Source organism: Podarcis tiliguerta (genome assembly GCF_965153285.1).
Source record: "Podarcis tiliguerta genome assembly, chromosome: 7".
NCBI classification, from domain to species: Eukaryota; Metazoa; Chordata; class Lepidosauria; order Squamata; family Lacertidae; genus Podarcis; species Podarcis tiliguerta.
The window spans coordinates 25,640,682-25,661,830 of record NC_139540.1 but is presented as its reverse complement, the minus strand read 5'-3'; the positions used below and the strand labels follow the sequence as shown (position 1 = coordinate 25,661,830).

The following is a 21,149-nucleotide window of genomic DNA, read 5'->3' as shown; positions in this document are numbered from 1 at the left end:
ACCTTTTCCTTACTGGGAAGACTCGAGATGGATTTCTCTGGTGATCTGTACTATACCAGAGGAGCGGTGGAGATTTTAAAGTCTAATGCATGGGAAAAATTGTTCTTTTCTCAGAGGAAAGTATGGTCATCGTGGAATAAGGGGGAAAGAGTTTACATGGCTAGCGCTCCCCGCCAGTCATTATGATATTACCATGTGCTATGCAACAGTAAAGGACCTGTCAGAATTTCCATTATGAATTGACTGAGTTTATATGCTCGTAAAAATTCACTCCAGGGTGAAACTTGGCTTAAAAATATATCTGAACCTGTAATACTGTTTGGAGCCAATTTCAACTAAGACATGCAGCTGCTAAAAACTTTTACTTGCGAACAAACTGCAGACATTTATTCACATGGGGCTTTGAACACAGATTTATAAGACTTTAAGAAGAAAACAAGGGGAAAATAATTGTTTCACTTCAAGATCTCAGAAAGTCTGAAATACACCCTCATGTCTACACTGAAAATGAAAAGGTGGGACAACTAAGATGTGATTTACATCAGAGAGACCTGCTGTTTCTAGAGATCAGCCAAAATTAAATAGGTGCAGCTTTGGGAAAGCAGAGGGAATGGTGTAGATGAGCTCTCCTATTCACTTGGCATTTCCTCAGAGTAAATTTGAGTACAACCTTACTGTAGATATTTTGGAAGTGTAGCGGTGCAAAATGCAATGGGTGAAAAGCAGAAGGGCTCAAGTATATAGATGATATCGATATTGATAAAATGTTAGAAGGGGATTTGTTCATCTTCCCTTTCCCCTGGGTTTAGGATCTAATTTATCTTGTGGGTTTTAGGGACAATGAACTAATATACATAACCAAAAATTCACTCTGGCTTTAGACCAATGTGTGCTACAACTAGCTAGATGGTGAAGTGACCACCTGATTTGGAAACCATATCTAATTTTATTACTCGGTTGCCTGAATAACTTTTACCAAAGTGCAAGTAGATAAATAGGTACCGCTCTGGTGGGAAGGTAAACGGCGTTTCCATGCCCTGTTCTGGTTCACCAGAAGCGGCTTAGTCATGCTGGCCACATGACCCGGAAGCTGTACGCCGGCTCCCTCGGCCAATAAAGCGAGATGAGCGTCGCAACCCCAGAGTCGGCCACGACTGGACCTAATGGTCAGGGGTCCCTTTACCTTTACCTTACCATTTTTGCAACCATGTAAACTCCACCAAGCCCATGACTGTAAGTGCAGTTAAAGTGGAGTGGCATGTGACCTGGGTCATAGTAAAGATGACATGGATTAAGTGCACATCAGAGTGCATCAAAGGTAGATTAGTAATTTTTTTTCATCATTATGCCCTAAGAATAACCAGGTATTTCTCAACAAAGAAAGTTTATCGATCCTCTTCAAGATTATATTCTAGCATTCCAGAGGAGAACCATGAGCAGAAATAGGACTGCATCTGAGAAAGTGGCTTTAAGATTTCAAATGAACTGAATTCGATGATCTATGTGACTGTTTCCCTAAAACTTACCTTGGTGCAAGTTAACAGTGACAATATTTGCAGGCTGAAATTGAAGTCGATATTAACAACTGAAACTCTCTTTATTGCAAACAATCTATTTTAATAATGACTCTACAGCTGGTAAGTCTCCAAAACAAAGCATCTGTGATTAATTTACCACTCTCCTTGCTAAATGCTATAGCCAGAAGAGAAAGTACATACCAGAGAATACAAGTCTGAATCAACTGTGTGTAAAAATTTACAAAGGACATCTGTTAAGTCCTTGGTAATGAAAACCACATTTTAGTATTGGACTTTTTAAAAACACCTCTTTAAACAGCTGAACTTCCCTCCCCCCCAAAAAAATCCCAAGATAACCACCTGTACTGCAAAAATGGCATATGCGCCCCAAAAATTGCCACCTGAAATACCTAGTTTATATAAGCAATGCAAACACCTTTGACTGTTGCTAGCTGGAATGTAAATTCACGTTAATTTAAACTAGCAACAATTATAGTGGAGGATATTTTCAGAGCTTAAGGTGGCGTGAAAGGGGTGCTGAACTGCTGTTCGTGGTACATATGTATACTTATCCCTGTTTTGCAGGTTTCTGAACTGTTTGGTCACCATCTAAGGGCCTCCTCTGAGCGATACCACAAAGAGAGAATCAATGTGGGAACATGGGTGAAGGTCTTTGTGGTGTGGTCCCCCAGCTATGAAATGGTCTTCCCCCGACCCCAGTGAAGCCTGTTGGTGCATATGGCGCCACCACCCCGCTTTGAATGGGACACCCCGGATTTACAGAATCTTTAGGTTTACTATGAACACTTTCCTCCCTAACAGATTTCCTACATCTCGCGGGGCTACGAAGACTGCGTTCCTCTCTTCTTCGCATCCAAAGATGGACTGATGCCAGGGATTTAACCTGGAAACTTCTGCATGCACTTTTATGTCCTGCGTGGGACTTTAACTCTCATCACTATCATCTGGCATGGTTAAGTGTCACTGATAATGGGAGCTGGAGCCTAAAACAACCAGAGGGCTCCAGGTTATGGAAGGCTGCTTGAGAATATATCAGAACGACCATCAGTAGAACGTGAGACTCTTAATCTCAGGGTTGTGGGTTCGAGCCCCACGTTGGGCAAAAGATTCCTGCATTGCAAGGGGTTGGGCTAGATGACCCTTTGCGATCTCCTCCAGCTCTACCATTCTATAATTCTATGACTGCCTGGAGTCCACTCCCAATACTTACTCCCATTAATACAGCTACAACTCCCATTAGTGCCAGTTCTCTGTAGCAGGTGAATTCATTTTTGCCAAACTCTAGCTAACAATGCTGTGGGGATATCAATATTTGAACCTTGAAACATGCAAGCATTTTAGAACATTTACTTTGTTGTTGTTTAGTCGTTTAGTCGTGTCCGACTCTTCGTGACCCCATGGACCAGAGCACGCCAGGCACTCCTATCTTCCAATGCCGTCTTCCAAAACAACTACTCTATTCCGAACTTAAAAATGGAAAGCGTAATGCTGGTGGTCAACAAAAGCGGTTTAAAGACTATCTTAAGGCAAATTTTTTAAAATGTAGTATTTTTTGTTGTTTAGTCGTGTCCAACTCTTTGTGACCCCATGGACCAGAGCACGCCAGGCACTCCTGTCTTCCACTGCCTCCCGCAGTTTGGTCAAACTCATGCTGGTAGCTTTGAGAACACTATCCAACCATCTCGTCCTCTGTCATCCCCTTCTCCTTGTGCCCTCCATGTTTCCCAACATCAGGGTCTTTTCCAGGGAGTCTTCTTCTCATGAGGTGGCCAAAGTATTGGAGCCTCAGCTTCACAATCTGTCCTTCCAATGAGCACTCAGGGCTGATTTCCTTAAGAATGGATACGTTTGATCTCCTTGCAGTCCATGGGACTCTCAAGAGTCTCCTCCAGCACCATAATTCAAAGCATCAATTCTTCGGCGATCAGCCTTCTTGATGGTCCAGCTCTCACTTCCATACATCACTACTGGGAAAACCATGGCTTTAACTATACAGACCTTTGTTGGCAAGGTGATGTCTCTGCTTTTTAAGATGCTGTCTAGGTTTGCCATCGCCTTTCTCCCAAGGAGCAGGCGTCTTTTAATTTCGTGACTGCTGTGATCATCTGCAGTGATCATGGAGCCCAAGTAGTAGAAAGTTTACTACTGGGCTTAAAGAATCAACTAAGAGCATAGGGATTCTTTTTAGTTATTAATGGGGTCTTCATCTTTGCCCTTTGTTTGTGTTGCTGTCCAAGCTCATTATCCTGTGTATGCCTGGCTATTGTTTTATGAATGTTCACATTTCAGAAGCTCCTTCTATGTCCCACCCCCACCCACACACAGACTTTCCAATATCCACCCTCATTATCATCATGAGGCAGTGTTGCTCTTCGCCTGCATTTGCAACTTTAAAAATTAATGCACTCCGATTTTCTGAATACTGTGAAGCGTAAGCTGCTTAGGAGCACATTATGCTATCAAGCAAGCACATTCTTTCATAGAAAATACAGCTGGTTCTGATTCAAAGGCGTTTCTTTTCACCTGCAAATGGACTTGCTTCTAACTTGTTCCTCGATTCATTGTCTTTTATGGGTGCCTGCAAATCTTTAATTGTCTTTAATTCAAAAACAAAAGTAAATTCCGTTCTTTAACTCTCGCAAACATGTTCAATCATAATTCCTCCTGGGATGATTACCAAGTTCTATTCACTGCCTGATCTTCAAACAAAAGTCCATAAATTTATTGCCCATTTATACAGACCGCACCAATTATGCCACAATTGAATGGCAGACAAGGAAGAGTCAAAATATTTGAAAGGAGAAGTGTGCAATCTAAATTTAATTACACAGGCAAATTATTTGAAAATGAGTTATTTACTGCATGCCAAAAACTGACAGATAGTAAAAGAAATCAACATTACAGATTTAAAATCCCTTTCAGCGCTTTCCCTCCAATTTGTAACTGCCAAGAAACTGCTGCCCTGAATATTTTTGTGCTGGTACCACAATAATAACTAAAACAAAAACATTATATCTTTCCCATAGTTCAGTACCACCACAATAATAAATGGTACTGAAATGCAAGGGAATGCAGCACTGAACTCAAATATCCTTGTTACTAGAATCTACAGCAACCCACACCCCAATCCAGGTGTGGCTGACCACCTTCCCACTTATCAGGACTTTCAAAAGGATCCTGTATAGTAGGGGTGGACAATCTATGACTCTCCAGATGTTGGATTCCGATTCCCAGCCAATAGGCTAATGACAAGAGATGACCGGTCCCCCATCCAACAGCCTTATAGACACAGACAGAAGCTGGATGGCATATCTCTGCATCAGGAGCAGAAACTGACCTTTAAAAAGTACCCACACATGCAGAATACCTTGAAACCTTAGAAGAGAAAGATTAGATGCCCACAGTGCCCTTTATTATGAATCAGCTATCCTTAAACCTTGGCATACATTTTAAAATGATAGAGGGGGAAGGAAACATTGACAACATTACGGAAGTGTTGGGTGCATTCAATATCACCCACTGCCAAGCTCACACGTACTTCTCCCTCTTTTCTAATCCTCCATTACAGCCATTTAAACATGTGGTATGAAAGAGATAAATTTAAGCTACACGGAAGGGGAATTCGAAAGCTGCAGGGCCTTCACAGGTGTTGTTCCAGCAAGCCTGTCTGTTGCTTTCTCTAGCCATAATGCCTGGGCTAAGCTAAACTGTGCTGCCGCGGCCCTGCCAATTTCAGCTGTCCCTCAAGCAAGAAAGCGCGGAAACTATTTTACATTCAATCAGCAAGCAAAAGAGCCACAATCTAATTCCCAAGCTGGCACGATAAATAACGCTGATACCTTTGCATTAAGACGAGGGAGTTGTCCGGGAAGTAGTAGGAATGTAGAAAATGTACATTTTGTCGTGAAAGCATTTCAAAAATCGTTTGGCCGTGCATGCAACCAGACGCCGTTAAGTGGTTTGCTCGCTATCGCGCCATAAATCCCTCCTTTGCATAATAGGAAATAAGGGCGCTCATTTCCCTCCAACTAATACAAAGTGATACGAAAGGCTCTATCACACGGGGAGCTGGGATATTTAGAATATTAATTGAAAATTTCAATTGTAAAAAAAAGTGCTGCTTCAAATAAAAGGGCTCCCATTTCATCATCGCTCAAGTTAATAGCAAGCCAATTGACTACAACATAAGCAGCATTCATAGCGGTCTTCTGCAACATCTTACGACGAACATCCCTGGTATAGAGAGCTCTCCCCACCCTCTGGCACACGCGGGGGGGGGGGGGAGAGGAAGAGAGGTTTGCTTTAATACCATTTCAATTGCTGCGATTAAAGATGTTTTAGGAGTCTTCAGCTAACAGAAACATTTTGATATATATTGAATATAGTCAAAGTGTTAGTACTCAAAAGAGAGAGCATGGGAACCCCCCACAGCTCTTCTCTTTTTTTTTTTTATTCAGGTTTAATGGTAGCTCAAATCACTGGCCATTTTTCAATCTTGAGAGATGGAACAGCTTGACACTAATAATACATTTGCAAAGGACACATCATCATTTAACACAACATTAAGTGCTCAGGAACAACTTTTTTTTACAATAGACACAACGTGTTCTGAGCTCAGGGTTGACATATCATTACATTTTATGCTACAAAGATAATCCAGCCAGCCATTCATGAGAGGTAAATTAATTTTCAAGCAACTGTATTTCAGCTTTAAGCCAACAAGAAGGATGCATTAAAGTGAATAAGTTTATTTTATGCTATCAGCAAGGGTTTCTTTAGCCTGAATAAAAGACTTTCTTGAGTATACCAGTATCTATACCTTCAATTATTTCCACTCTCCCTGCAGTTTCGACTCAGAATTCTGCTTGTATAAGTTAAGCTACAATTTTAAACCCATAAAGCAGCCATCTCACGCAGGCTGAATGAACACGGGAGGCAGAAGTGATACAAGGAGGTGGGAAATGAAGAGCGACTTCATATGCTGCAGCCTCTGTAGGGAGGCCGCCCAAACCACAAATATGCATAGTGGACCAGAGCATTTGTAAGACTTACTGAGTGCCAGAAAGGTGGTGGGAGGCTCTCTGCAAACCAATCAAGGCAGCAGACATGAATGCTTTCTGCAGAATTGCAGGCATGTCCAAGCCAGCTTGATCAGACCAAGGGAGCGGGAATGGTTTTCCATCAGAAATCTCAATGATCTTCGCCAGTATGTGCATTGCAAATTTTATCTTGTTAGCTGCTATTGGCATTGGGACACTAAGTAATTCAATGTTCCATATCCACGTAGCTTTTAAAGATAAAGCTTTTACTTTTGTGTTGCTTTCAAAGCTACATTCACTAGTTCATGGGCCTGCTCCATCATTTCGGCTCTCCAAAGGGAGGTCCCTGGAAATCACGTCATTGCAAGGAATGATTTGCCACGGAGCCCTGGGACCAACAGTCCAGTCATCCACGTTCAACTGGACTGCAGAGAAGCTGCAATACATTTCAGATAGCATTTCTGTAGTACTGAGCTGAAGAAATGTGAGTGGAGTGCGCAGTTGGTACAGGAATGTAACATGGAGCTTTCTCCACAAGGATGTGTTTCAAATGACAAGGATGCAAGTATAAAGATTGAAACACAAAGCAGAACAAGTTGAAACTGAGAGGAACTCAGCTCCTATAAACTGGAAGGGCTTGGTCTTTTGAGATATTCGGCCCAGAACGGTTGCATCTCAGAGCTATTCAGGAAACAACTGGCAGGAAAATTTGACTTCCCAACTAAAGTTGACCACCTTATAGCAGTAGTCTTTCTTTTTATTTTTTAAATAAAATATGCCAGCCTGATGCATTGATACTTTAGAAGGGACATGCTTCTCCAGCTATATCATCATTGTTTCCACATGCCATGCTAATTAAGTATATTCTAAGAGCAGCACGGCATTGCATGTGTTAATGCACTGACCGTGATAGGAAGATATTAGATGTGGAAAATAATGTGGGAAACGACGAAAAAGCCCATCATGTTCTTCAAAACTGAAACATTTAACAGAATTGACAGGAAAGAGATCTCTTCTTGTATGCAGCGGTATTATCTCCCACTAAATTTACTTGTGAAGAATAATCTCCCCAAATCACTCATAATTTTAGCACTCCAAAGTCTTCAGGGCACTTGTAATTCCACACTACTTCGCTTCAACATAAATGCCACCTGACAGGTCTTAACGAAAAGATGAATGACATCAATAACAGCTTACACTAAAGAGTAGAGGCTGTACATATTTATGAGCAACTGGAGCATTGGACCTCAGGTGAAATGAAATAATGAACAACAGTTATACCAGGAAATATTAGCAACCAGCTAGATTCAAAGGTATCCGTGTTGATGTTAAGAAAGGGGACTGGAATTCCCAAGCCACGTAACTCAACAGCAGATGAACTGATTTAAATAGAACACTTTAGAGCAGAGGTAGGGAACCCCAACCCACAGGCCAGATATGGCAGCCAAATTTCATCAAGTCTTCTGGGTCCCCTCCTCACCATCAGCTGTTCAGCAGGGAGGGGAAAGGGCTTTGATGTGGTGCAAAGCACAGGACTGCAACTCCTTTCTCTGCAGGAAGATCAAAGCAGAGTGGGAAATGTCTCAGCAGACTTGCATTCCTTGCAAATATGAAAAAAGTGGTCCATACATTTTGCAAGTGCATGCATAACATTTGTGGGTTACCATTTCATCTTGAAGCTTCAGACTTTAACTAGCTATAAGGCAGGACTTGGCAATTCAGCTGTGCATTGACTTTATTTGCGTTCATTTTCCAATATTGTTGAGGTGGGTATTTCTTTGGGCCATTTGCACAGTCGGAATAGAAAAAGGGTCTTGCAAAGGAGCCACTGGGAACTGTCTCCCTGCACACCATTTCTGTTTGAAGTAGCTGCACAGATGCTATAGTTGAAGGAGTAATGGATCAAAGGAGAGGAACAATCTCTGTCTATTGTAACAGGAGGACCCACACCTTGCCTAAGCCTTTTGCTTATAATGAGGACATTTTTAGCTTGCCCACTTGCAATTTTAATTCAGTTCGTATTTATTAACTTCCCCATTAACACGTTTCCCATTTTACATGGGGGCGAATTTCATTGGTTTTATTTACTAAGCTTTTAAAAAGCAATCATGTTTGAAGGCTTAATGATTGTTTCAAAGAGATTTTACGACACCCCTTATAAAATTATTATTGGTCCTTAACCTTCCAAAGTACTTCTAAACTGCACAAAACATTGCTTCACCCATATAGGACGGGCTCTCTGGATTTGCTTGCGGTGGTTTCAAAACTTCCTGTTCTCTTGCAGTGGGGCACAAAAGCAGAAATCAACATGCAGTTTGTGGAATTTGTGGTTTTCAATCAAGTGCTCGGTGACTTTGAGAAGTAATCGGGAGATCCTTCCCAACCACACACTGGGATAGAGGTTTTTAAGCCTTGGGTGCTCTCTTAGGGCACCTATGTCACCATATGAGTGTAGAGGACACAGTGTCAATGAGCTGGGGAGACAACTCTGAAGCAGGCTGGTTTCAGGACAATCTTACTCGGAGGCTGTTGGTTTGGTCTTTGTTTCCTCTCCATCTCCGCTCCCCATGCCTTCCCTCAACTGCTGGGCCTTGTGGCTCTCTTCTTTGCAGTTTCTACATGTACTACACTGGAGTTTTAAAACAGAATGATGAACTAATGCTCATGTTCACTCTCCGTGATTTTTTTGCATTGGCTGCTACAACCTTCTTTTGCCTCTTCCTTCAAATTTTCAGTCTTGAGTTCTCTATCTATTCTGCTCATTGTTACATTACTCCACTACACTGGGCTCCCTTCTTCCCTCTTCTCACATTCTTTTAAGACTTCTATTGCCTTCCAGAGGTCTTCAGTCTCTTTTCTTCCTCTTCCATGAACCCCCAAAGTACATTTTTTTCCTGCTACTTCCTGACATTTGGAACTTCTTCCTGCCATCTGGCTCCTTCAACTCATGTGTGTAGAAACACCAATTAAAAACTCACCTTTTTCAACTCTGGCATTCTCAAACTCATCTCCCCCCTCTACCTTTCTGTTGATTTGCTGTGTTTGTTGATGATTATCATTTCTAGAGCATAAGCTTGAGGCTGGGATCTGTAGCTTTTCTTTGGATCCACGTGCAGCACAGATAGCTACTGTGTTGCTCTAGAAATAAATAATAAATGCAGGAGTAAAAGATCCACTAGAATTCTTCTCGGCCGTAAAACACAGAAAAGAGGCTGCCATGGCCTCCAACCCTAATCAGCGGTCCGGACTCTTGACAAATAAGGAATCAGCTGAATTGAGGAGACAGTGCAAACTGTGGGGGCAATCCAGAGCCTGTCAGTCAGGATCCCTTGGGCCAGAGAAGCCTAAATTTAAAAACCCTGGAGACAGCACCCCCTGAGCCAGATCCCCCAAGAAACCAGTTCCTGAATGCCACTGCATGCAGTGCACAAGCCAGAAACTGAAAGAGAGGAGACTCCTTTAAGGCTGTCTGTTCTTCCTTTGCCTTTTCAGACCAGTGATTCCAGAAACCTTTCTTCAAACCATCATGTGACAACTAACCAATTCAGAGTTGGGGAGAACACTTCTGAGTATATACCTACTCTTCGCAACTCCCAATTTAGGTGGACCAGGCTCACTGTCTTAAAAAAAAAAAAAGGACAAAAGTAGTCCAGCCCAATTAAAATTAATCCAAGTTACATCAACTGTCTACTTTCTGAAACGTAACCAGGTAATCAAACAGTCAAGTAGTCCTTGTAAAGCATTTGGACTTTGTTGGATACAAGGTGCTACACATATGAAAAAGTATTAAGTGTAATTATTGGTTCAATATCATAATGTATTGCGAGAGCCATCTCCCTGATGGCATGTTATAAAAAGGCTCATAAATTATATTTACTACTAGTATGGAAAACAATTGCAAAAGAACCTCTTTCAAATTGACTCTTGCTATTACCGGACTTCAAAATCAATTTCTCATTTATAAAAAATTAGTATTAAATATTTATAGACAAATGCATAACGATTTCACTTTCTGGAATTAAACACAGGCCATGGCAGGGCACATGCACAAAAGCCTTATTCATAAAAAATAAAAAATGGTCAGCTTTCAAAATCTTCAAAGCCAGTCAGATGAATTCATGGAGAATAGGCTTGTGATCATGACAGTCAAGATAGAGAAAACAGACCCTCCACCTAGCTGTTCATCCCAAGGCACAATAAAGAATCTATTATTACAGTGTTGAGACTGAAATTGTGCTCTATGAATGTCACATGTTGACTTTCTTATTGTTTTGCCATACAACCATTAGTCACAAGGTGCAGGTAGTGCATACTCAGTACTTCTGAGCCAGTGTGGTGTAGTGGTTAAGAGTGGTAGTCTCGTAATCTGGGGAACCGGGTTCGCGTCTCCGCTCCTCCACATGCAGCTGATGGGTAACCTTGGGCCAGTCACACTTCTCTGAAGTCTCTCAGCCCCACTCACCTCACAGAGTGTTTGTTGTGGGGGAGGAAGGGAAAGGAGAATGTTAGCCGCTTTGAGACTCCTGAAGGGGAGTGAAAGGCGGGATATAAAATCCAAACTCTTCTTCTTCTTCTTCTTCCCAGTAACAACACACCCCGTTTGTCTATAACCTTTTTGTGTGGATTATATATCCCTGCCTTCTTAATGTACCACATTATCCTTCAAGCCCCTGCATGCAACCCACTAATCCATCTCTCTAACCCCCATGCAGTACAAAGTCTGTATTACACGTGTGAAGGATGCACACATGCCAAGCCAAACTAATGCTCCATTTTCTCTCCAAATTTTACTGATTTCCAGCATTCTATAAACTAGTCCTTCCCCCACAGCAGTCAGGATCATTTGTGACATCACAGCAGCTTCAGCCAATGTGAGAGTGGGAAACTGGCAAGAGGCATCAGGCACTTAAAAAACGAACAAAAAACAAAAAAAACCCCTCAAAGTATATATATTGTGGTTCATAAGTTTTATATGACTGTAAGATACATCAGTGACAATCAGGTATTTATTTGACAGGTTAAAAATACTGTACTGTTAAAAAGTGCCGTGCTGGAAACAAGCACATTTCTGCTTCTTTAACCTGTGTCACTTTGATGGTTTTACTGTTTTGTGCTGGGAGCTCAAGGGATGCATGACAAAGGTTAATAGTTACTACAGTCACTCAGCATGAATTTCCTATTCACTTCAACAAAAGGAAACAACCTGTTTAATTCATGATCGTATTCTTCCATTCTTTTGAATTGTACAGTTGGCTGTGATGGAAATAGCATCCATTCTCTTTAAAATAAACTAGAAAAACACACATGGCAGAAATACCTCGGAACTTCGGATGTGTTCATTTGCAACGCAAGGAATATAGTCCAGGTTTGTGGAAGAAATGCCCCTTCTTCTCTTTTACGACTTTTCAAAACTGAACACAGAGGTAGCAGAAGGAATCAGGAAGGGGCAGTAAGCACCCTCTTTTTCATGTCACCCCAATCCTCACAATGCCCCAGTGTGCTGCTTCCATGCACAACTGTACACAAAGGGAGGGAGGGAGCAGGAACTCCATGGCTAATTCTTCCACATGTTGGTAATGTATGTCTACAAGGAATGGCTGTAGATTAATGGTAAACCGGTTGCCTTGCATGCAGAATGCATCAAGTTCAACCCCTTGCCTCTCCAGGAAGGGCTGAGAATGACTCCTCTCTGAAACTCTGGAGAACCGCTGACTATCAGTGTCAACAATACTGCGCTAGTAGGACCAATGATCTGATTTGGTATAAGGCAGCGTCCTACATGGGTCATGCTCTTAATTGGTGTTGGGACCAAGTACACACTGCTCTTATCTAATCTTTCTGGAGAAGCTGAATGTTACCAGTGGAGCATGGAGTTACTGCTGGTTGGAATATGTGACAGCCCACCTCCAATGGGAGGAGAAAACACTGTCGACACCATCCCTCTCTCCTTCTTCTAAGGTAGAAGCAGAAAGTCCACATGACCGTGCTTGTTCAGGAGGATATGTGTTCTAAATTAAACAGGAGAAGGTCTTTTTTTAAAGAAAGGAAGCTATTTATGTATTCAGAGCAGTTGCAGTCCACATTTTGCATCCCCGTTACACTGGTGGTGACGGCGGTGGTGGTTTTCAGATTAATAATAATATATCATAGAACGTAATCAGCATCCCAGTAAATAACACACTTGCTTAACTAGAACAGTTGTAATGAAGAAGAGTTCATGGAGAGAACTTTCCTGACTTTAAACAATGGATTAAAGACAAGCCTTGGCTGTCTGTAAATTGATTCTCAGTAGTTAATGAATATGAATTTGTGCTACCTAACATAAATACCTGACAGCATAGGCTTTGGTTCTCTTTACATAGTTTTTCTGCTTTGGTGTGACTACTAAAACCCATCAATTAATGATAAATTGAGACACTAATACTATACATCCCCCCTTTTGATCCAAAGGTTTTCTCCAAGCATACAATATGCCTTGATATTATCTAATATGTGCAAAAATGTAAGAGCAGGCAACTAGTTCCATTCTGAATGCCTTGTGGTGCATTTAAGTGTTGTGCAATTAACAGACTATTTTTGTGGTGTTTTGCGATGATTCACAACTTTACACCCCCCAAAGTCTAAACTAATTTGGTAAGCCTTTTTTATGTTTTCTGAATTCAAATTATTAATGGCTGCAAATCCCTCTGCTGTACAACTCCAGTGCAAAAGTACTTATTCAGCCATCTTTACTAAGAACCAGCAAGTCTGCCTTACTGTGCTCCACAGCAATACTTTACTATTGTGTTAGCCTTTTTTGTGTTGCTGTTAGTTATGTCAGTGAAGTTCATGATTAAATAAATTATCATTATAATTACCTGTCTCAGAATATGAACTTGGACTGTTCGTAATGTTTGGTAGAATGACAATTCGAGCACCTATTTCCCTAAAAATTTCTTCTCCATTTCAGATTGTAATGAATACCGCAACAGCAGCATTTCAGCTTAAGAAATGCTCCCCACCCCCGGTATCTGAGTCCTTAGCTCGGCCATCAGACGCCCAGAAACCTAGGGCTTGATGCTCATGGGAATTTTGTGCTTCAGGTTGTCCCCAATCTACTGTGTGCAAACACGATATTCTACTTAGGGATGACACATGAATTCTCCTGATTCAATCTCCATTGCAAGTACTGCTGTTCTGTTAGCACGGGAAAGTATCCTAATGCTTTGTGGTGTCTAATTCTATTCAATATAATTCCCACAAGGAAATAAAAATAATCAGTGGCTGGATGTGCAAGCTCTGGAGCATGCAGCTCAGACAGAGGAAAAAATAGATGCAGCTGGCTATGTAACAACCCAGAAAAGTTCTACAAGGGCTGCAAAGAGACAGTTTGAAACTGACATGCTTGAGTTCAGAGAAGTCATTTCACAGTAGAGGTGAAATTAACTAGCTTGAGCCAATTTGGCAACCCCTTGCATTCATTGCAGAGGCAGGAAGCAAGTATTATATGCAAACCCGATAAGGAGCAATCAGGGTTGAATTTTCCAGAACTGACTGATGGTTGTGCAAACCGTTGCACAACCAAGTGGGAGGGTGGGGAGGAGGAAAAATACTTGAAGTCGTTGGTAAATTCCATGGAAATCTGAAACACCCAACAAAGCTTCCATATTGGAGATGATGCAGTGGGACTGAAAACTCTGCAGTCTCTACCATATCCCTAATTCCACTATTGTAACTGAAGAGGTACCTGCAGGAGTTAATGCACCGAGACTAAATACTGTTTGGATATTTGGAGTAGTTGTGCAGAAAGCCTTTCTGTCTGCTATCCACACAAAAAATGCCAAGGTGGTGGTGTGTGCATGCCATATAAACTGTAGCTGATGAAACCTATGGTAACTGAGGTACTTAAACAGATAATGTGAAAACAAAGGAAGGTTTTGTGTCCATTTTTTTTTAAAAAAAAAGACTTTAATTCTCCTGATAGAAAATTGAAGCAGAGCTCTACAGTCCATACAGGAGAAGGAAAAGCAATGGGCCACGTGAAATCTACCCTGATCTAGAAGTCTTCCCCCATCTGAATCAGAACATTCATTCTTATTTCTTTTTTGTTTGACTTGCCTTAAGTGAGGACAAGTTAGGCAGAAGAAGAATACCTAGTAATTGATGTTTGTCACTGCAACAAACTATGGCAAATAAGTTGTGTAACATGGATTCAATCCTCTGGAACGGCCTGCAAGCTATTTGGTTTCAGACTGAAGGCCAACTCTCATTCAGATGCAGATGGAAAAAACAGTGTCAGAGTTTGGGCCTGCAGTGAAGCACATGTGTGATTAATTGCACCCAAACCTCTGTTTTTCAGTTCCAGTCCACATCCCAGCACACCTTTGCTGAACAACTCACTGTGCTGATTCGGCTCATGCTGGGTCGCACCATTTCCGACTGCAAGTGGGGAATCACACTGTGAATGCTCAGTCATATACAATGGCTTCTCTACAAATGCAAAACAATACCTCGTCTTCTTCCCGGCAACTATTTCTAAATGTGCAGGTACATTTTTTATATGATAATCTAATTTACAGCTTTCAGTCTAATGCGGTACAGCCCACCAAGAGCAGCAGCATATGATTCTCTGGCTAATGTGCTGTAGCAATGCAGGATAATGCCCACACGGGAAAGTGGAGAATTGGAAGCACAGTGAAGCAATCACATGTTCACTTCATCACAGGTCCAGACTTAGTGTGAATGCAGCCTCAATGCAACAGATTCTGTATATTCAAACAACCCACAGTTCAAGCTACCCTCACCATTAATCAATTTGGTATGTGCTATATCCAACTACTCTTCTTTTAACCGAAAGAGCCACGTTATTACACTGAGTTTCACTTTGCCTCCAATACTTTGAGTTAATCTGAGAGTACATCATATCCAGTGAAACCATTACAGCAGGGTGGTTAACTGGTGGCTCTCCAGATGTTGTTGGTCTCCAACTCTCATCGGCTTGAAACTAATGGCAAATAGTCAAGAATGATAGTCCAGCAACGTGCATTAGAAAGTTTAATCAGTTCAAAACATGTTGTTAGAAGGCAGTTAGTACAGTCATACCTCAGGATAAATACGCTTCAGGTTGAGAGCTTTCGGGTTGTGCTCCGCAGGGATCCAGAAGTAACGGAGCGCGTTACTTCCGGGTTTCGCCTCTCGCGCATGCAAAGACGGTCAAAATGACACTACGTGCATGCACAGAAGTGGCGAAATGCGACCCACACATGCACAGACGCGCTGTTGCGTCTTACGTTCTGTTCAGGATGCAAACAGGGCTCCAGAACGAATCCCATTCACATCCCGAGGTACCACTGTAATCTGCTTTAGAACTCACTATCTTTCCTACAGGCATGGAGCACTCACAAAAACTAAAAAGAGAAACAAATATATTAAGTAAAAAGGGAAATGTTTTACCTATTTGTTTTCTGTGCTGCTCAACAGGACCTCTTGCAGAAGAAGAATCTTTTCTACCCATTTTATATGTGTCCCAGAACTCTGTGAGGAAAGAGGGAAAGAGTTTATCAATATCTATGGTTGTAAGTGGTGTGAGTCATCCTGAATGTTGTCCTTGCAGCAGAAGGGCAGCATACCAATACAACTCATAATTGACTCAAGAAATAACTACACAGACGCACATACGATTCTATGATTCCAGGTGGGTGGAGCAATTAATGTAAATTTCACCTTTGTACAGTACGTTAGCTCCTACACATCCCTCACAGTCCTCCATCAGGGAAGCAAGGGACATTATCAGAGTCCAGGGGCACACCTAGAGGAAAACACTAAAGGATGTGTGAGAGAGACAGCAGGTAGGTGTGGCTGGGGAGAGGATCTGGCCTGGCGAGAGTCCAGAGGATCAATCAGAGAGGCTTAGAAGCTGACATTTCCCCCCACGGTGCCTGAAATTCCCCATTCTTGATCTAACCCAACGCATTTCCCATCAACAAATGTGACACAGTCCTTCGCAATAACTTTATAGACTACGTGGCTATTCATCATCAGATCTCTATAAATGCACACTACAGGCTTAAAAGGATACTGGAAGATAGTTCAGTTGGTAGAATTGTAGAGACTCTTAATCTCAGGGCTGTGGGTTAGAGTCCCACGTTGGGCGAAAGAGTCTGGCATAGCAGGGAGTTGGTCGAGATGATCCAACCCTACGGTTCTATGAAAACGGGTTTAACAGTCTCTCCCTCCCCCTTTTCTCAGGAAAACCTAAGAATGTGGTTCGGTCAGGGGAGGGGGGGGGGCTACAGAACTGCTAGAATCCCCACCAAATTACAATTCCCTGGATTCTTTATGAGAAGTTATAATAGTTAAAGTGGTATGAAACTGATGCAGGTTCATCATGTAGATGTGACCCGTGTAATAAAATGAAGGCAATAAGGATAACTTCCTCACCCACCCATCCTACACCTCACCTCACACAGAGACCTATGTGTTTGTCTCCCCTCCCCCCCGTCGAATCTGCAATGCTGCCATATTCCAGATGACACAAAACAGGAACAAAGGCTAGTAAAGTTGATGATACACAAACTTTTATGTGCAACATCCACTTCACAGCTTACTTTATTTGCTTGAAGAAATAGGGTTTTTTATTTGCCTTTTGCTAATTCAATACCCTTGGAACGTTTGCAACAAAATGTCAGCAGTGAAAAAAGACTGCACTTTTTGCAGCTGCCAGTAAACTATGAAGCGAAAAAATAATATCTATTTGTTCCTTAAAAAAACAAAACAAAACAAAAAAGTTTGGCCTAGTTAATATGAGCCACAGAGACCCTCCTGGATGTCTGTGTGGTTCAAGCTGTCACTGATTTTGCAGTAACCAAGACCTCTAAAATTGCTGTGACTTTTCTTTGTTCTTCAAAGCTGTGCAGTAATCATCATTCATTTCGACTGCTTTGATGGTTAGATAGCAAACTCCCAAGAAACCCAGAGAGACATTAGCACATACAGCCACAATGTCTAATAAGACAGCTATTTGCATAAAAGATCAGCCACAATTTAAAATGTCTTGCAATAGATGTGGAAAGGGAATAACAGATCTATATTAGCATGTACGAAACCGAGATTGTTTTCACAATTTAATTCCCAGGGGACCATAGCTCATCACCTTCCCTTGTAGAAAAAAACCACACCAAAAACTAAAACCTGCATTCCCTGAGGAACTAACTTGCTATGAGCCCAAGTTAAACTAAAATATGGATTAATAAGAAAATATATTCATTATTTATGAATCCTGCTCAGGAATGGTTTTCATTGTATCAGTTTTTTACACCTCATGAAATACTTTGAAAAGAAAACTGTCAGCCTTTCATTAAACTAAAATGGTTTCCGTAAAATGATGCAAACCACTGAGGGTTGTTTTTTTAAGTAAACAAGAAATGAGTTCAATCCTTTCCCCGCTGTACTATTACCAAAGAGTAATAAAAAGATGGTGATTGAAACCGAAACAATAATTATCTTTCTTTTCCTTTTCCAGCAAAGGAGAGTTGAGAAGCAGCTTTAGGAAGGCCTGAGTCAAAATATAATAGGAACATAATTTGTGCAGGTATGAAAAGCTTCCTGAAGGTCTGTATAGGGAATGAAAAGGTTTGCCCATTCAGAGTGATGGCAATGTCAGTTCAGGAAACATAACTATCCTCTGAATAGGCTTGGTGATATTGTCACATGGCTATATCTGACCAGTTGTATAGTGTTCTGTTATCACTCTCACTTACATGATTCCTGACTGGCAGAGATCACTCTCCCCATGAAGACATGTAATTTTCTTACATTGATGTGGGGTCATGTAGGAAAAACTTCACGTGCTGTTCTTGAACCTGAGTATCCTATTATCAGCACAGGGGGAACTAATGTCAGACTATAATTGGGGAGACCGAGCATCAAATCCCTACTCCGCCAAGAAGCTTGTTGGGTGACCTTGAGCAGGTCACTATTTTTCAAGGATAAAATGGAGAGAGTGTACAGTGGTACCTTGGGTTAAGAACTTAATTCATTCTGGAAGTCCGTTCTTAACCTGAAACTGTTCTTAACCTGAAGTACCACTTTAGCTAATGGGGCCTCCTGCTGCTGCCGCACCGCCAGAGCACAATTTCTGTTCTCATCCTGAAGCAAAGTTCTTAACCCGAGGTACTATTTCTGGGTTAGCGGAGTCTGTAACCCGAGGTACCACTGTATGAGCTCACTGGAAGAAAGGCAGGCTACAAATATGACAAATAACTAAATCTCGCCTGCCAGTGCTTTCCCCCCATAAAAGCTTCTCCTGGGGTGACCTAACTAGAGATAAGACCCAGGGCTGTGAAAGCCTGTTCCCCTTATAATCCAGTACAGTGGTACCTTGGTTCTCAAACTTAATCTGTTCTGGAAGTCCACTCCAAAATCAAGGCATGCTTTCCCATAGAAAGTAATGTAAAACGGATTAATCCGTTCCAGACTTTAAAAAACTGGTATCTAACGAGACCATTGAGCCATAAAATGAAAGCAACAATCAATGTACTGTACTATAAAATAAATACGTATTGTAGATGATAAAAATTAAAATTAATTCTTTTTCTTAACTGCACTGATGATAGTCATTGTTTGGATCAATCAATCAATCAATCAATCAGTAGCTGAACTGAATTCCACACAGTCACAAAAACAAGTTAACTGAAAAAGCCTCAAAAACGCAAAACAAATAGCAAAACAAAAGCGCCAAACTTAATTCATTCCGGAAGTCTGTTTGACTTCCAAAATGTTCAGAAACCAAGGAACAGCTTCTGATTGGTGCAGGAGCCCCAGAAACAATAGCCAACAACCGCATCGAACATTTGGCTTCCAAGAAACGTTTGAAAACCAGAACACTTACTTCTGGGTTTTCGGCGTTTGGGAACCAAGGCATTTGAGAACCAAGGTACCACTGTACCTGGGCCATAGTCATTTAAACACTATAGCAGCAGTGGTAACAGCTGACCCGCAGCCCAGGCTTAACCTTCCAAGTAATTTATCTCCCACCCCTGCCTGCCATTTAGCCTATGGTGGTAACAACAGAATCTGCAGCAGGTACAAAAGGAAAACTGCACTGTCTCTTACTTGCTCCCCATGAATCATGCTCTGAAACATCACACACTCCTTTAAAGCCAAGTGCTTTCCTCAACATGTGGCAGCGCATAATTCACTGTTGAATCCCTCTGGTTATTTTAAAGGACCTATATGTCAGATGGTGAATTCTATAACCAGCTTAGACATGGATACATTGAATTATGACCTATGTACTTTTTCAAGTATATATCTCTGACCTTATTGGGATTCTCATTTCAATAGCCTGGGACAGTCTTGGTGAAATCTTAATGTCCAATCAGGTGTGAGTGATGCAAGTCCATCCAGAAATGATGAGACCCTTTAATTTTGCACAGCAGATTGTTTTTTCCCCAGCATTGCAAATGGAAGAATAGAGTTTGGTTCACTTTAGAAAAAGTTATATAATTTATGCACAGCCTCTAGGAGAATATATTTGAGCTTGCCACTCATGAAGTACCCATTATTTTTACATTTTGAGGAAATTTATCACCTTGTTCCTCACTATCTCAGGGATCACACATTCCCATTCATATATATAGATATATACAGTGAATGAGTAATATAATAAAAATGAATATAAAAGCTATAAACTACATGGCACTGTGCTTTACACATTTATGGTCCCATATAAATGATTAATAAGAATAATAAGGTCCAACGGGACTTCCAGTGTACATAGCAATATCTACTGGCACACAAAATTTCATGAAAATTAGACTAGATCTTTTATAATAGATTTGGGTTCCTCAATAGTGGAAGATACTTAAATATTAATACCAAATATTTTTTGATCATAAAGATAATGAAATCTTGAAGGCAGTCCTTCATTATATAGAAAATGAATTAAGAATTTGCGCTAACCAAATGAGCTAAGTTTTTAGGCTATGGCCCAGCAGCTAATGCAGAAATAAGGGGAGAACAATAGCTTATCCCATGCAATAGAACAAGCCATTGTTCCCTCTTCTGCAGAAAGATCAATTTTAGTTAACCATAATGGCAGGTCAGCAAGGGAATAAATTGCCTGGTGAGCTATAGAGTTTCTTTCTTCCGATCATTTCAAAAGAAGGTTGGGCTATCATCTATGTGTAATTAACCTCTAGAACAGCATAGAAAAAATAATGTATGAAATTCATACCCAGATCATTCTTATTCCAAGCTATTATGGTGGCCAATAGCTTAGCAAACGTAAAAAAAAATTAGACCTATTTATGGGAATCTAACCATGATTACTGGTCATTTTAACTAAGTGTACCATCCGTTTTTAGAAGCAGTGACCTGTTGATTATCAGGTGCTAGAAATGAACAGCAGTAATCATCAGAGGCCTTTCTTTGTGTGTCACCTCCACGAGAAGTCCAGAGGATGGCAACACAAGAATGTGCCTTTTCTGTGCTGGCTCCCAGTTTGTGGAATGCTCTCTCCAGGTAGGCTCGCCTGGCTCCTTCATTACATATCATTAGGCGCCAGGCAAACATGATTCTCTATAACCAGATC

The 21,149-nt window shown here is 41.2% G+C and overlaps 1 protein-coding gene across 6 annotated transcripts in view; it reads right to left on the bottom strand.

The window, feature by feature from the left end:
- Positions 1 to 21,149, bottom strand: part of TRIQK (triple QxxK/R motif containing) — a 45,904-nt gene that overhangs the window by 14,048 nt on the left and 10,707 nt on the right. For 5 of the 6 annotated variants that reach the window (XM_083451481.1, XM_083451484.1, XM_083451482.1 and 2 more), the window contains one exon: positions 16,010 to 16,090. In XM_083451481.1, coding sequence (XP_083307607.1) covers positions 16,010 to 16,070 — 61 coding nt within the window. In that variant the 5' untranslated portion in view covers positions 16,071 to 16,090. Of the gene's footprint in view, positions 1 to 16,009; positions 16,091 to 19,875; positions 20,184 to 21,149 lie in introns of those variants that run through there. The other variant, XM_083451485.1, reaches the window with a different exon arrangement.